The sequence below is a fragment of the Panthera onca genome, chromosome B1 (genome assembly GCF_046562875.1).
Source record: "Panthera onca isolate mPanOnc1 chromosome B1, mPanOnc1 haplotype 2, whole genome shotgun sequence".
Classification (NCBI taxonomy): domain Eukaryota; kingdom Metazoa; phylum Chordata; class Mammalia; order Carnivora; family Felidae; genus Panthera; species Panthera onca.
The window spans coordinates 25,582,310-25,600,024 of NC_138342.1; the positions used below are offsets into that span (position 1 = coordinate 25,582,310).

General features: G+C 36.2%; 1 protein-coding gene across 7 annotated transcripts in view; it reads left to right on the forward strand.

The window, feature by feature from the left end:
* Positions 1-17,565, forward strand: part of PCDH7 (protocadherin 7) — a 422,251-nt gene extending 404,686 nt beyond the window's left edge. For 4 of the 7 annotated variants that reach the window (XM_060655274.3, XM_078446221.2, XM_060655273.3 and 1 more), the window contains one exon: positions 13,101-17,565. In XM_060655274.3, coding sequence (XP_060511257.1) covers positions 13,101-13,477 — 377 coding nt within the window. In that variant the 3' untranslated portion in view covers positions 13,478-17,565. The remainder of the gene's footprint in view (positions 1-13,100) is intronic. The other 3 variants (XM_060655277.3, XM_060655276.3, XM_060655280.3) reach the window with 2 other exon arrangements.
* Positions 17,566-17,715: the final 150 nt, after the last annotated feature.

The following is a 17,715-nucleotide window of genomic DNA, read 5'->3' on the forward strand; positions in this document are numbered from 1 at the left end:
TACACTGCCCACAATAGCTCCTGTTAAAATACACTCACGTTACAAAAATGGGAGAAGAGAACTTTCTGCTCGTCACTTTTGCTATCACATAGAATACCTTTCCTTCATGATGACTTGTTCTGAATATATTCATTTATGATGTCAGCTGTGTCTAAGCCAAAAATAAATTTTATTTCCCAAGTTTATTATTGGAAGATTTGTATAACTGCCAACCAGAGGTCATGAACAAAACTAAACAACTCTAAAAGAGCCACTATCCATAAGCAAAGAAGCTTAACACATTTGTTCATAGGTATAACCTTGTGACCACTAAATACAGGATTTTCCAATTAGACTTATTCTTAGCACCCACTACTGTCTCCACTAAACCCACCACCCTGCCCTAAGCTGAGCGTGAAGGCTGCATTTTGTTCTATAACATATATTCATGGATTATTTCAGTCAACTACATCGTTCTGTTAGAAAATAAATCCCAATGGGAGAAACAGGTCCTAAAAGGGGATAAGGAAAATGAATAGTTGAGAAATTTACTCAGATCTGCAAATACCAAACAAACAAAAATCACCACCTTTTCTGGTTGGCCAATTACATGAAGAAGAAATCAAGAGAAATCACTACTAGTTTGGTTAGAAGAAATCTCAAAGGAGATATTTTGGAACTGGATTTTGAAGGGTTTGGTGGGACAAGGCAAGGACTAGTATAAGAGGCAACACGTTGAGATCATGAGCAAATAGAAGAGCAACGGGCTTTCTGGAAATGACGACTGCATTAGGTCTGTTGAAGTGGCCAAAGAAAGCAAGTAAGAATGGAAAGAGATTAAGGATGACAGGTAGACAGGATAGAGAAGCTGAAGGGGCTTCTGTGCAAACACTTGGAATTTGAAATTTATACTGAAATTTACAGAAGGGGGTTTTCTTCTAGAGAGAGAATTGCTACTCTATTTAATGTCCTTCAAATAATGACACAGGTGTTTTCTTAGTAGACATGCTACTGCTAACTCCTAGGAGCAAAACAGGCTAAATAAAAACAAAAACAGAGGTGCCTGGGTGGCTCGGTTGGTTAAGTGACTGACTTTTGATTCTGGCTCAGATCATGATCTCACGGTTTGTGAGTTCAAGCCCAGCATCGGGCTCCACACCGACAGTTCAGAGCCTGCTTGGGATTCTCTCTTTCTCCCTGTCTCTGCCCCTGCCCCTCTCCTGCGTGCACTCTCTCAGTCTCTCAAAATAAATAAATAAATAAATAAATAAATAAATAAATAAACAAAAAGCATTTTAAAACAAAACAAAACAAACACCAACACAAAAATGATACTCAAGTAATAGATATCAGGAAGTCACAAAATCCCCATATATCTGACAAAGCTCTCTTTAGGGCCATGTTCCAGTTCCTGGCCCTACTTCTTAGATGTTGTGTAATGCCCAGTTTTCTCTCTCCCTCTCTCTCTCTTCCTCTCTCTATCTCTTTATCTCTCTCTCTTTCCCCCCCCTTCCCCCCCCACCCCGCCCTTCTCTCTTTCTATTTTTGGGAATCACACCTCCCAAATATAGAATGGCTTAAAGTGATTTCTCTGGTAAGGATCTCAGAGAGGGTTATCACTGGAGGGATGGGAGGGAGCAGGAGGAGGTGATTGTTCAGAAAAGTGAGTTGTTAGTACTTTACTGGACAAAAAAGAAATTGCACTTTGTTGATTTGTCATATACAAATCACTTAGACAATGATATACTATGATACAGTGAAATTTTCAAAAGTGCAACATAAAAATTCTTGAGCAGATGCTCAAAAATTAGATAAACATGACTCAATGAAAACATTGCAGATCAAAAGTGTTCTACTCTATTTCCTTTCATGGATGGAATATGGGTAGAAAGGATCAAATTCATCAAGTCTATGCTGTCCCTACTCTAACCAGAAAATTGATGGGAGTGTGTATTTAGTTCCTCTCGAAATGGTAACAGATTGCTACAAATTTAGTGTCTTAGAAAAACAAAAATGTATTATCTTAAAGTTCTGTAGGTCAGAAGTCTGGCATGGGTCTTCCTGGGCTAAAATTAGTCTCACAAGGGCTACTTTCCTTTATGGAGGCTGAAGAGAACCTGTTGCCTTGCCTTTTCCAGAGCCTTCCCTCGTTCCTTGGTTTGTAGCCTAGCCCCCTAAAAATCTCCCTATTTTGAGGTCAGTATGTTGGCAACCTCAACACCATCTGAAACCTTAATCCCCCTATCCCAGGTAACCTAACATGTTCACAGGTTCTGGGGGTTATGAGGTAGCGTCCTTGCAGGGAGCCATTGTTCTGCCCACCACCAAAAGGGAGAGGATATGCAAGATGGCTTCTGCAGAGTCACATGGAGCATTAGAAGTGCCTCTTGATCCATGCAGCATGAGAAGATATAATGTAAGCAAGAGAGGATACCCAGAGCTCGCTTCTCTGCCAATCAGAGGCTCCAAGGGAGGTTCAATAGTGAGACTTTGCCACTCTCTGAAGAAATAGGAAGTAAATAAAGGAAAACATTTCAATGAGCAGCAAAAATCAATCAAGCAGACTGATCCAGTGTTACTTCATTGATTTCCCCCACTTTAGCTGCTCTTTGAGTCCTGTTTGCTAATCATCAGAGAACATTTCTTTCCTTCCTTTTCCTTTTATTTACCTGCCCTGCACTCCCACGCTCTTCACGCTTTCAGTCCTAATTGTGATTGCCTAGTTTCAACTGATCAACTTATTGACCAGAGTAAGGAGCCAGAATTCCAGCAGTTTTAAAACTCTCCCCATAAATGGTTTCTCAGCTCCCACTCACTAAAAGCTTCCCAGACCTCATCTCTCAACAGCACTGCAAAACAAAGTTTTCATGAAAACTTCCTGAGAGTAAGAAACACAAAGGGGGAACTTCTCGTCTTTGTCCCAAATCACAATAACTAATGGGATTCTGTTACAACGCAGCTGTTATTACAGAAGTACTTCCAATCAGATAAGCTTTTCTGTACAACTTGTGAAATATTTCAATAGGTAATCTCAAACAAAGAGTTTAAGAGTATATTTGAAAATGGCCATATCATTAGAATAATTGCATAGTTTCTGAAGATCACTACGTTGAAGAAGAAAATGCATGGGCATTGTGCTTTTTTGCCACATTAAAAAAAAATAATTATATTGCTTCCATAAATCTAAATTGCTGCAATTTGCCCTCGTGCAAAGAGTAATCACAATTACATTACAGTTCTCCTTCCTACATGATTTGAGCTTTAATATAGTTTATTTTACTCTGGACTTCACACAAAATAATGCATAGAAAACAATACTTAGAAATATCTTCTATCTCATCATAGCCACTGTAGTGATGTTCTTCTTACTTAAGACGTCCCCACATATTGAATTAATTGTTTTAATATTGAACACATTTGCATTCAGTATATAGGTATTTAATACCAGATCCTTAGTACAGGAACTGTTTGTAAACTTCTTGCTTATTTTTTTAAATGCTTTATTGTGGCTTATGTTGGAGGAAAGAAAGTTGGAGAAAATAATATATATTAATTGATTTTTTTTCAATTTTTTTATCCTCTTTATTTGTACAGAATTATGTTATGTGGGGAGGCAAAGATAAACTGAACACTGCCTTTAAGAACACAATCCAAAGATAATATTCTAACTGTTAATCGAGACTTCATGTACTAGTTTTAGAGTAAACATACATTCCTAAAGGTAATATTAATATTTATTGTAGGGTATATATTCTACAACTTTATGGTCAACAAGAAAACTGAAGATTTGAGACTTACTGGAAGTGACTCAAAGTTGATGTTTGCAACACTTTTAGTGTTAGCAACAGGAAAACCACTATAAAGTGGCTAATACCTTTCATTAACTTAAAAAAAAAGAAAACTTCATCTGGATTATCATTATTTTTGTGTAAGTTTTCACAATAACAACAATCCACCTCCCATCTTCTAGTAAGTGAATGGAGATCTGGTCGCTGGCAATCCAAGACCCCGATTTGAAGCAAATGTTGGATATCACATTTAGGAAAGAATACATTTTCCAACTGGTGATGAGCAATCTGTTAAATCTATCCCCAAACTTTAATTTCCTATTTACATAAAGCCTTATAGATTATTGGGGCTTTCGAATTGGAACGTTTATGTGACCAAACTCAAATAATAATATGGTCAAACCTAAGTTATTTTTTTCTTACTTCAAAATCTGTTTCATAAATTGTTTTTGTTTGTTTTAAATCTTTCCATCAGTATTTGAATGATAATTTATTTACTGCATATAATTTCTATTTTTTGAAGATGCATGTCGGATTGTGAAATATTTCTTAACTTTTGAATCAAACTCAAAGGGGAAAAAAATGTTAAGTATAAAAAATATTCCATCTTTCTCCCATCCACCAGGAGGCTGCAAGTATATTGTGATCCTAACTTGGCTACCTTGAACCCCACGGAAACCTTATGCAATTTTGTGTGGTATATATATCTCCATCTAGGGGGGGGCAATACTTGTAGTTTTTATCAGATTATTAAAGACTTTGACACCCAAAACAAATAACTTCTAACATAAGAAAAAAACTTATGACAGATAGGACTTTTGCGGTAGAAAATAAGCACGAGTGGTTGAAAAACCAGAATTGGCCTTTAGTGGAATAATGAATTGCTAACTTGTGAAATAAATGCCCCCAGTTTTATGAACTCTTTTGATCAATATCGGAGCATCTTCTCATTTCCAGTTCTTTCCTTCTTCTCCTTCCACTCAGTGTAACCTGCACCTCCTGTAATTTTCATGTATAAAGAGAGAAATCAAAGTGAAATCACATCTCTGATGCGCATAAATTGATCACTCCCAAGCAGTCACCGTAGATTTTTCTGCTGTAGTGCAGTTTTCATGTGTCAACCAGCAGATTCTTGTTTGAGTTGATTCAGCAAGACTGCTTGAGACATGGTGTGTGCTGTCTCCTCTGTATATGATAATGCCACATTCAGAATGACAGTGGTCTAAGCCTCAGGGCAGTAAATGCTTCTTGAGATACATTCAATTGCTGTTTAACTGAGTTTAGCCTAAGGTACAGAGAAAAGTTGCTGATGCTTTCAAACATGTTTAAACATTTTAATATTGTCTTGGCATGTCAGCTTGAACTAGAACACTCCTAGGTAGAAAGTGCAGTGGAATCCTATAATTGCATACCCAGAATTTCCAGAGCTTTCTCTAGTAGCCCTCAGCTTGAACTTGTTAATTAAAATGTGCATACGTCTTTGAAAATGTTCTTTGCAAGAGTTGTACTTTCAGTAATATTGGTCAGTTTGTGACTCATGATAAGAAGACATAAAATAAGTAGCATATGTTATTTCCAGATCTCGCTGTTGTTTATATATAGCAGATCCTATAAAAATACCCCCATGATCATTATCTCCGTGATCCATCACTGTATTGATAAACTCTTCCCCCTCCCAGAAAAGCAAAAACAAACAAGCATAATGTAGGGGCTTCAAACGACAAAGGTATATTACTTCTCACATTTCTGTGGCTCCCCTGCTACTTGTGCATGGCTCAGTTATGAGGGAGTCTCTTTCTCTAACAGTGTTTCATCTTCAAAGAAGCTAGATTGTGTGTTCTCTTGGGGTAGGGATGGCAGGGTTCCACGGGCAAATGCAATAGATGTTGTTGCTAGACTTCTTGAAACTTAGTGTGGAAATAACACGGTTTCACTTCTGCCACATTCCAATCATCTAAACTGGCCTGTCTTCGAGAGGTACAGATCTTGACATAAGATCAGTGATGTCACATTCCAAAGTAATGTGTATAGGAGATTAATTCCTGGCCTTGTGCCACAATTCACAACCGTCATGTACAGGCATCATGAGATCTACAGAGCTTATTTGCTGAATGGCTTTTTGTTGCGTTATTTCCGGTGTATGAAGGGTGCACTGAATCTGAGGTGTTTGCCCTGCTACATTTATTGTCCTTCCTAAATTTCAACCTCTTAGTCTTAGATTAGTTTATGGCCAATTTTTGGCCTCTCTTCAGAGCACCTTCTTATGTTACAACTCATACAGGCAAAGCAATGTAGCAAGTAACAACCCAGTACTTAAGGGGCAAATCTCTTTCAGATAAAAAGTATTAATTGTGAGATTGTTCTGGGTAGGTTGGAAAGGTAACTGCAAATAATAGAGCATTTCCCTTTTCGTTTGGAGCAAACATCATGACACGTATGGAATACGTCTTCTCTGGAAAAGTCTTAATAAATAAGCACCTGACGTAGAGTATCCAGGATATGGCAACCTGTGTATTTTCCTAAACAGATGGTAGGTCTAGTATACTGCAGACTCTATAAGCATAAAGACATTAGAACAACAGGAAAAGTAACTCAAAATGCATGCCCTTTTGATTGATGGTTGGTATTAATTCCACAAAATGTTTTCTGAAAACCTTTTAACCAAATACATCTGAAAATTCAGTCCTTCATATGCTAAAAAAGGCATTATCATGCATGCATCATATATTACTTAAAAAAATCTAAGACCTAGACAGTGCTCTTAATGAAACACACTATTTCTAGAGCAAAACATAAATATTTATACCACATAAGATAAAGATGAAGAATAGCCTTAGATTGAATGTCCGGGGTGTAAATTTATGGGAAAACAAAACAAAACAAAACTTTGGTTTTCAAAGCTCTTTTGAGGACAGAATTGTGCATGAGGGATGGTGTGCCTGAAGTAGCTAATATTTATTGAGGGTTTATTGTGTGTTCAAGAATTATTACAAATATTTTACCTATATTAACACACTTAATGCTCACCATAATCCTAAGAAGTTAATTTATTCTTATACTTGTTATATAGGTGAGGTAATTTAAATAAATCAAGTTACTTGTAGGGCGTCGGGATGCCTCAGTCAGTTAAGCATTCTATTCTTGATTTTTGGATCAGGTCACGATCTCACAGTTTGTGGGATAGAGCACCATATCGGGCTCTGTGCTGGCAGCATGGAGCCTGCTTGGGATTCTCTCCCCCACTCTCTCCGTCCCTCCCCTACTCATTCTCTCTGTCTCTCTCAAAGTAAATAACTTGAGAAAAAAATCAAGTGACTTGTTCACGATTACATACTCCTTAAAGTGACAAAATTAAGATTTTGAATCCAAGGAGCCTAGCTCCTATTTCCCTAAATAATATACTTTTCACTTATGGAAGACTAGAGAGATTTTATATATATATATATATATATATATATATATATATATATATATATTCTTATGTATGTGTGTGTATACATGTGTATGTGTATATATACATATATATATATACCTCCTTATGTATATATATATATATATATATATATATATATACCTCCTTAATTATCTAAAGGGGCTATGACCCACGGTTTACTGAACATCTACACTGCACCAGAGACCATAGGCATTCTCTACATTAATTCTTTTATCCCTGCAATAGGTAAGGGAGTAGGTATTATTAACTCAAATACAAGGATCTTGAGGCTCAGAGAAATTACATCCGAAGTCATACAGCTTCTGCCTGCTGTACCCAGAATCGCACTCAACAATGCTGAGACAAAAAAAATTTGTTCTTTTCACAAACTCGTTGTCCCAATCGGGATATGCTTAGGAGTCCATAGGTAAGACTGAAGTTAAGGTTGGGTGGATGGGCCATCCTTATATCCTCTTCTAATTTGCTTGGATCAAGTGATTTTGTGACAAATTAGAACACTATTTAAAAATCTTAAGCCCTTTTTTGTACCCCTAGGTGACACTTAGGTAACTGTAAATCTCCCCTTCTTCCAGACAGCATTCAGACATTTAAAGGATTACAAACTGCTTGCCCGCATCAATGGTTCCTACCCTCTCCATTATCTATTTATGTGCTTACCTTTTCAGTTTTCCCAAATTCCCCAAACAGATAAAAGGTAGGGATCTTTAGTTTATTTACATTAAAAAGCCAAGTCAAAGTCCATGTGAGCTTTGTGGATTTCATCCCTTGACACGTATTCTTGGTTGACTGCAGTAATAATTTCCCAGTAAAGGGTTTATTTAATTATGTACTCAGTTGTATTATATAAAACAAAAGTGAATCATTTTCTTACAACTATTTTAAAATAAAGCCCTTTGTTCAATCATTTGAGTAAAAGAGACATTTTCTTTTGGATTACAAAAATAAAGGTAATGTTAAAATATTTGTTGGAAAACCATTACCAATTGTCTTACTTTTTGTTGTTCATCCTTTTGTAAAACCTTTTCATTGTCCAGTAAACTCCACCAGAATTTAGATGTGACTCTAGAAAAGGAAGTCTTTGTATAACAGGAAATCAGGAAGTATAAAAAGAAAACACTTTAAGAAGAAAGAAAAGCAAAAGGTGCCTCTATGTGTTTTTCCCCTCCCCAAAAGGAGAGAATGACACAATTTTTCATTTGCAGAATTTTCTCAAGTAATTTTAATAATATTCTAGTGTTTGAGTTAAAAAAAATTGTAGGAATGGTATGAACATCAACACCTTGACTAACAGCTCATTTATCACAGGACCAGAGAGTTAAGTAATTTGTGTATCGAACAAATAAGCAAACGATGCAGATAGCTTTAAATAACTGAGCTTAAAAGAAAACCTCATTGGAAATATTTTAAAACTCTAAATGCAACATGTTCATGCCTTCTCTTAGGAGCAGAAAATATCCTTGTATCTTCAGCCCCAAGCCAAGGGCCTGAAGTAAAGGGGGTGCCCAGGATTCTGACAGAATGTATAACTCAGCATACGAAAATCCCTACTGGTGCAGATCTGTCTTCAAGAAGTCTGAACAACACAGTTCTCTTCAGTAATAAAGATGCCTGTAATGGTTTCTGAACTGTATAGGACAGCGTCAGAAAACATGAAATGCCTGCATAAATCTGGGGTTTCCTTGCTCTTTCTGATGATTCCACATACCGTCTGTCGGTCACTTATTGTTGAGATCACTGTACCAGCATTTTCCCATGCCGGCTCATCTACCGAGCCCAGTAAGGACGCCTGCACTTCTTTTCTGAGAAACAGCTCGAGTCCTTAAATTCATTATGATTTCTTCTACTTTAAGAGATGTATGGTTTTAGGGAGGTCTCACCATTTTTGTCATGAAGTAGTAAGATTGGGGACTTTGTGGAACCTATGTCCTGAGCTGCCCAGACACTTTTTTTTTTTTTCCTCTTCCTTTGGAGACTCTAGCTTTTCCTTATGGCCATGGGTAGCCGCAGTTGACCTCTAACTACCCAGCTGTTACATTTTAAGAAGGAGCATTATGGTGTTATGAGCGACACTAAAGTGAAAGTCAAAACACTTATTCTTTGGCCTTCGCTGTTCCCGAGACTGGGCCCCTCACTGCTGCCACCCTCCTTGCTCTTGGGCTGAGGTGATAAGTAAAAAGAGTGGGCGTGGGAAAGTACTTTCTATGCTATAAATTGTCAGCTATTAGGATGGCTTAAAGCTGGACTTGCAAGAAGCAAATGAACGTAATGCCTAAGAAAGGCCGTTAACTCTCCAAGCCGATGTGATGGTTCTAGTAAATAGCATAACTGGAATGCCACAGGCAATGCTAAAGCAGCCATAGGATCTGATGAATATCATTCCTACATCCACTCTTTGCAAGATTTGATATGATTAATCAGGGGTGTGGAGGGGGGCTCTAAGGAACCGATTTTGTGGCGGAAAATGCTGATAGTGAATACCATTTAATTTGATACAGAATATTTTACTTTTTATTGATTTACTCAATGCCAACTGACAAGAGTTGTGATAAACTACTTCCCGTCTTCACTCAGGTTCAAATTAAAAGACGTAGTACTAAACCAAAGAGTGAAATAATGTTCTTAGATATCAAAACCACATCCTTCGATGAAAGACTGAAAGATGGTTACTGGCTGTGTAAGGTGTGCCTCTGTAATTCCACAAAGCAGGACATTTTAAGAGTGTACGTTTTATGAAAGGGAGAAGAAGTACCTTCAATGATTCTTGAAGACCCTATGTAACTTTTGTGCTAAAAAAAAAGAAAGTAGACTTGCATAATGAAAATAAGAAAATATAGAGACACAGGAAAACACGATTCCACTCATGCCTTCCCTTAATAAATAGCATCATAAGACAAATTGCATTTGTTAACCATTGGCATTGCTTTTGAGGATTCATTTGACTCATCAAGATTGGAAGTTTTGATTGCTTGTGATGAATCTCTTATAGCCTCTCTCGATTATTTTCTAAATGTGATGACAAACACTGCAACATGTCTCAGCCAATTAGGCTTGTCAACTTCCACTGTGGTCCCCAATCAAGTGTCTGACTTTGGAAGTGACGGGAGATCCTTATTAAAAGTCATGCCTCTTGGATAGAGACGTGACAGCCCACAGGCGGCTGATGGCAGAGAAGACAAGTTGCCTTTAGTAAAAGCAATAAGAGGAAATCGATTTTCACAGGAAATAATCCAGACTATGAAGTAAAGGCTGAGGGAAGAAATTGAAGAGTATCTCGTTTCTACTTGATGAGAAATTGAGTCAATCTAAATAAATATAATTTCTTATCAACTACAGGGCATTCAGGTACACGTGTAAAACAACAGGTAAGAAGAATTGTTTGCATATTACACAGCACTCCGAGCTGTCTCTAAATGTATCTCAAGCAAAAGAAAAACAAAGTGCCACAAATTTAAAACTGAAAACACGAATTAATCCCCCAAAAGCAGAGGACGTCTAAGTCACTGTGCAAGTAAACTGACACGTTGTGTGAGACTTAAGTAAACTTAGATGTTTGGAGAGCATTCTGGGTCATTTTTACAGGGAATGATGACCACATTCAAAGAGATTTTTCCTATTTTAGTAGCTTTATTCCTGATCACTTTCTTGTTTTTTTGAGAGGCACTATCATACAAGAAAAAGAAAAATTTAAACTTGTTAAAGCGATGACAAAAAAAAAAAAAGGAATATTTAGAATAAAATAGGTCTGATCTTATCTTGTCGTTTTTATAAGGATTTTTACTGCTTAAGGCATTTAAGTCAGCTTCAAATAAACAAAACATCCCAAGATGGAAAATATTCCCAAAGACCTCACATTTTGTTCATTTAAACTAACTACATTACAAAAATCATTCCTAAAATTGCCAATAGTTTGATTTTCTAAATGCATCTAAAATATGTGTTTGAGAGACACAAAGGGAATTTTTGGCATAAGAAAATGAATAAGAAAGTGCTTTATCTTTTGATGATACAATTAGTAGGGTCTTCCCCCTTAGAAGTCAAATAGCACAGCATGTGCAACTACAATAAATAATTATCTTTGCATTTTACCTTTTGGAAAGATTAAAGTCACTGTAGATTTTCTGGGAAAAGCACTGGCATTTCCTCATTGAACTCTCAGCACACAGCATAAAAATCTCAGGCCATAGTGGCTCAAAAATCAATGGGCTGACAAATGTCAATATTTCAGTTATCCATCACTGCAGGGGAAAAAAATGGCATGCATTGGACTGCTTTGATTTAGGAGATTTGGCAGGGTAAAACTTCTGAAATAGCCTATACAAATGATAGCCCAGATAGGAATGTAATGTTAAATTATAGAGGATGGTGTGTGGAGACAGAAGCAGACAGTATAAATATATCGGGGATAGTGTAAATAACCCCTTTGTCTATTTTAAACCAAATCTACGCAAGGTTATGTAGAAGCAAATTTCACTGATTCCATTGATGTGAATGTATTTGCAGAGGTTGAGATTTGTCAGTCTTTTAAGTGCAAAGCCTTGTTGAAAGACAGAAAGAAGGAAAGAAAGAAAGAAAACATGATGCCGTATGATATAAATTGGAGCACAGTCATATTATGTTCTTTTGTTTGACAATAAAATAAACTAAAATTTATACTAAATAATACCCTAGAAGCAATTCATTTAGAATCTGTTGAGGTAGAGCAGTTTCTCTCTCTCTCTCTCTTTTTCAAAGAAAAATAGTCTGTTAAAAAATGTCAAGAGTAAGAAAATGCATACCTATTCTCCAAAGACAGACACATATTAATGATTTTGCTTACATATTCAGATAATTCTCAATTTCCATCTCTAATCCTGATCCCTAAGAACTCTCTAGATATGACTTTGCTTTACAGTACTAGAAGACATTTCCAGTTCTACGAGGCATTAACATTCATTAGGTATACATGCTATTTCATCAAACTTTAGGAGCTTGACTGCGTTTACCCAATACGCTGCATTTCACCTAATATTTCTATTCAGCAAACACACTGGCAAATGTTTTCTTCTGTGAACACTTACGGGATTATCCTACAGCACATATTAGGTCATGTGACATGGTGGGTGGGAGGTGGGTGTGGGCTAGGGCGGGGTAGGTGATGATGTTGCTAATATGTTCACATCCATAACCTACTTGTACTTTGCTTTTTTTTTTTTTTTTTTTTTTACTTTTTACCAAATAATGTGCTGTCAATTTAGCTTCTGCTTTCTGAGTCACCCTGATGTTTTAGAATGTATTTTAAATATAAGGTTTTGCCTATTTGCATTCCATGAATAATGTATTAGCAGGATAATATCCAATTGGCAAAAGTACACGATTTCTGGGATAATTTATAAATAGAGCAAATTATCTATTTAGGTTTAATAACATTTCTTATGCGTGTGGAAACATTTATACCCATACAAATACACATATGCACTTTATTTCTACTTGAGAATATACACATGTCCCTGTTCTGTAACAAATGCATGTGTACCTATCTATCCTACAGACTTAAATGTATTAGTTTGTTCATGCCTTTCTTTCCATAGTATTCGTTCTTTTCGCAAAACCTTATCTTTAATGGATATGAAATCAAAACGGCTCTATGGTAATGATGAAGTACGGGGTGTTGAAAAAAGGAAAATAATATGAAAAATTATATATATTATATATATGTGTGTATATATAGATGTATATATAGATGTATATATATATACATCTATATATACATCTATATATACATCTATATATATATATATATATATATATATATATATGTCCCCCCCTTCCAATTTCATACATATCAGGAAAGCCAGTTGCAGGGTGGCCAACTTTAACATTTTCTTCTCCTTGAATTTCAGATTCAAGACCTCTTCCAGATGTAGCCCTGACTGGGAAGTGTACCCGTGAGTGTGACGAATATGGCCACTCAGACTCCTGCTGGATGCCAGTCCGTACTTCTCCAGAGAGGAAGAAGAGCCAGCCCAAACTCTCCACTTTCATGCCTGTTGATGAACGAGGAAGCCAGGAAAAGCTGGCCAATGGCGAGGCCGCCATCATGGGTGACCGCAACAGAAACCTCCTGAACAAAAAGTTGACCTCGTCCTATGAGACCTTCAGTGCAGCTAGTTTCAGCAAAAATGAGGAAGCCAACCCCGAGGATATTCCCCTTACAAAAACAGGGGAATACAAGCCATCTCCTGTCAATACTCTCACTAGAAGAGAAGTTTACCTGTAGGGTCGAAAGGAGAATGACAAAGTTCTTTTCATGTATGAGAAGGAGAATAAGGGGCAAAAAAAAACCTTACAAAGAAAAACCGTTTAATCAAAAAGAGGGGGCTACCAAAGAGACAAAGCTTTGCCTGCCACTTCTGCCTCCAGATCAGGCCTTTAGTGATACTGTTAGCCTGATTGTAATGTACAATGTAGAAACCATCCTTGTTACTTGCATGTCTAACCCCTTCACCGATTATTCCCAACACCTGCTATCCCTCTTCCCCATCCCCCTCCAAGGAGGAAAAAAAAAAAAAAAAAAAAAAGATGGTTGCAAGTTTTCTTTCATGGTAACAAGCCTGATTAGCAGAACACAACACACTCTCATTATCCCTAAGCTGAAGCATGATTTTGTCACTTTGATTTAGTTCGAATGCCATCCGGCTGGTCAAAAAAATAAACATGAAAATAAAATAATACTAATAATAACGACAACGACGACAACAACAACACCAAAACCAAAAACAGATCAGGTAAGATGTATTTCAGACATACCATCAGGATATGATTAATCACCATGAAAGGCAATCCCCCCAAAATGATAGAGTCCCTGTAGAGGTACAGTTCTTATAAAGGGGGACTCCGTAAGAGGCATATTGAGAATCTCACAGGTGTCATATTCTAATAACAGAGACTGACAACTAGACAATACCCCGCTGGAGATTGCAGTCCCAAGTTGGCATAGGTTGTTCTTTTCAAGTCAGGAGTATCAACTTCAACCCCATACGTCCATTGAATATTTTTTGTATGGACACAATCTTGACCAATTACAAGTCAATTACACTAATTATAACTTGTAAAAATTATATATATATATATATATATATATATATATATTTTTTTTTTTTTTTTTTTCCCGAATGGCACCACTATTACCAACGAACTGGAACAATTGTCATTAATTGTCATTAAAAGGCCAAAGATCACACGGCAGATCAGGGAAATCATGAGGTAGATTTGGTCTCGACATGGAAATTCATTAAGAAACAAAAGCAACCGAACCCATGCACCCACAGAAATACTCCAACACTAGCTTATTTTATGTTGTCTCCATACCCGAGAAACAGGTATTCTCTTGTAAAATGGATTTTCTTTGAAAGCTCAGAAAATGAAAAACTAAAGTGATGTATTTTTGGTATTAGAGTAGGTGATTAGTTTAGGTTCAAGTTTAGTTTCAAAAAAGAATATTAGCAGGGAAGAGTCCACTTTTAAAAATCATATTTGTGGGAAGGTAGAGAAAGAAGGATATGTGGGCATACAGTCTTTTAAGTTAAACTCACTGTTAACCATTTTAGAATCCAGGTTGTGCTTCCTGGTCTTATTCTTTACATTTCAAAATACCAATTGTAGTTTTTCATGTGTTTAACACACTCTTTCAGACAACACAAGTGCATTAATTCTGGATCCTGTGCAATATGGCACTCTTTTAAGACTCACAACATTGAAACAAGGTGACACCCTAATTGATTTGTCACAAGTGTGATTTTGGACATTATTTAATATGAGTTAAAACAAATCCAGACTGAACACGAAAGAAAGGAGTTCTGGGCAATGATATGTTTCCTTGTACGTACATCTCAATGTGGGAAAATATGCAGTTTTTTTCAGTGTAAAAAAAAAAAAATCCAAACCAGAATATATAGATTTTGAGTCATTTGTTCGATAGAAGATGATTTAACATAATTGGAGACTGAGCTGGGACATTCAGACAAAAGTGACAATCCAGGGACGGAATAGGGGATAACAGGTGAAGAGAGCAAATGTTCCCAAAACTGAATGTTTGCAACCTGGTTAAGACATAGGCTGATGGCTCTCTAGCAAACTGTAGAAATAGTGTAGCTTTGGATAGTTTTATTCTTTACAGAATTTCTTAGACTATAAGGTGAAGCAGCCTGGACTAGAGGTTGTGAACTCACTATTAAGTCATCAAAACGTTTATCTTTAAAAACCACTTCTCTGTTTGGTGGGCTACTTTTGGGGGGTCATTTCCTTCTGCTCTTTCTTAAATGGAGTTTTCATTTGGATGTTAGTTTATGTATAATAGTTAGGATGAAAGAAGATATGTAATTGAAACAAAAACGTTGGACTAAAATATCAATAATTGAACATGTTTATGTTTGATTATTATTTACATGATGGAAAGATGCAATTCTAGTACTTTGTTAGGAAACTGCATTAAAGCAGTTCTGCCTTGTATAATCTGTAAGTACCTATTAAGACAAAATACTTCTAAAGATACTTATGAAATGTATACATATTTTTTCTTGCACGTTACAAAGCAAATACTCAATTGCATAACACAGGTGTTCAACAAACTTTTTTTAATGCATTTTTTTCTTTCTTTCATGAGACACTTGAAACCATTAGATAGCTCATTTCACTCTATTTTGAAACCCTTCTGTTGTCTATAAAGCTAATACGGGTCATACTGGACCTTCGGATTAATTGGATCCACATCCCCCAATGACATTTGCACCATGCTCAAGACAGCCATGTCACTGTCATTTAACTCGTGATCCTCTCTTTAGAACTAAAATGGGTGTGAAAGAATAAAATTCCGTGTACTGTAAGTATTCGCAGTAATTCTAGTAAATTAGCTCTCATAACATGTTTATTATATAATGAGCTGGCATGACACAGAAATATATTTTGTGTTTGTATGACTTTTATTTTGAATAGGTTAAATCTGGTGCCACTCCATATACAGAGTGCTTTTGAAAAAAATCAATAAAAAGACACACAAAAAAAAAAAAAATGAGTGAATGCAAAATAAGCAACTGTGCCTTTTATACCTGTCGTTATGGTAAAAAAACGGTTGTTGGGTTTGGACAATGAGGGAAAATGGGCTATTCCCGACTTTTTTGATCTTGTATATTTATCCATGTTTATTTTCTGAACATAATAAATAATATATTAAAAATTTGCCTTCTGACAAACTCAGATAATGGACCAGTCTTAAATACCGTTCATTCATAAAACAAAACTAAGGCATTAATTAATATGGGCTGCTTAATTCTGACTAGAAGGCTAAAGCATTTGTTGTAATAGTAACACAGAGAGATATTATCAGGGGTGAAATCAGTCCATTCTGCAAGGTCAAATATTGATTTCGAATTTCTGTTCTTTATTTCCTTTTCGTTGTTATTTTTCTTTTAGCTGCTGTTTCATTTCGGTTGGACAGTATATCAACCATACTTGTTTTCTGTACACAAGAATCTCAAGTGAACTTTGCATGCATTATACATTAGGACACATTTATAAATTAATGAGTAACTCTATAGATTTATGTATATTAAAATTTAAGTGTATGTCCATAGCTTCAGTCTCAAATCTAATGCTCATTCTGAACCTCCAGATATCATTTCCGTATGGTTTCTGACTGGCCTGCTGCCTGAGTTTCAGAAAACAAGGGAGGCATTATTTTTATGGAAAGAAAAACTAAGAAGGTACTGAAGAGGTCTGGCTGAAAGGCTACCCTAGGAAGCTGTCTTATAAGAAAATAAAATAACACAGAGACCCAAAGAAGCCGCCAAGAGTCAAGCTATCCTAAAAACAGGACTGAGAAATCCAAAGACCAAGTAATTTTAGGTATATTGTATCAATGATAAATATACAATGTGTCCTTAGGAGGGAAAAAAAAGTGAAGATGATCCTGAATATTCTAAAGCTGGTTAGTTGGGACTCAGGCAGAGGTATAAGTAACATCTGGAGGGAGGCATCGTTTTTTCAGCTACCTAGGGTTTACTTTCAGACAACTTTTCCTACATTTTAAAGCACTTGCATTCAGTGTGGTACGATCTGTTTGTAATGTTAATCATTGACTATTGTTCTGCTACTTGGATGTTGATAGTGAAGCAGAGAACAATTTATCATCGTTTATTATAAGTCACTATGCACGCAACTATGCTAAACATGACGAAATGTATTAAACACTCGTCCAACTATTTATGAAATACTTTACATAATTTAATTTGCTTTTGTACAGTTTTATGTAAATAAATTGCTTGTCATTTTTGTCTCTGCAAATTAAAATATAACATGGTCAAATGGTTTCACACTCGTAAGTGTACTTCTCTGTTGACAGGTAATTCCAGTTTGATTGGACGAGAAGTGAATGGATGCATGTACCAGGTTGATTTAAAATGGTTTGAGTTCTGCTAAATTAAGATGGAGTAAAGAAGATAATGCTGCAGTAATTGCTGA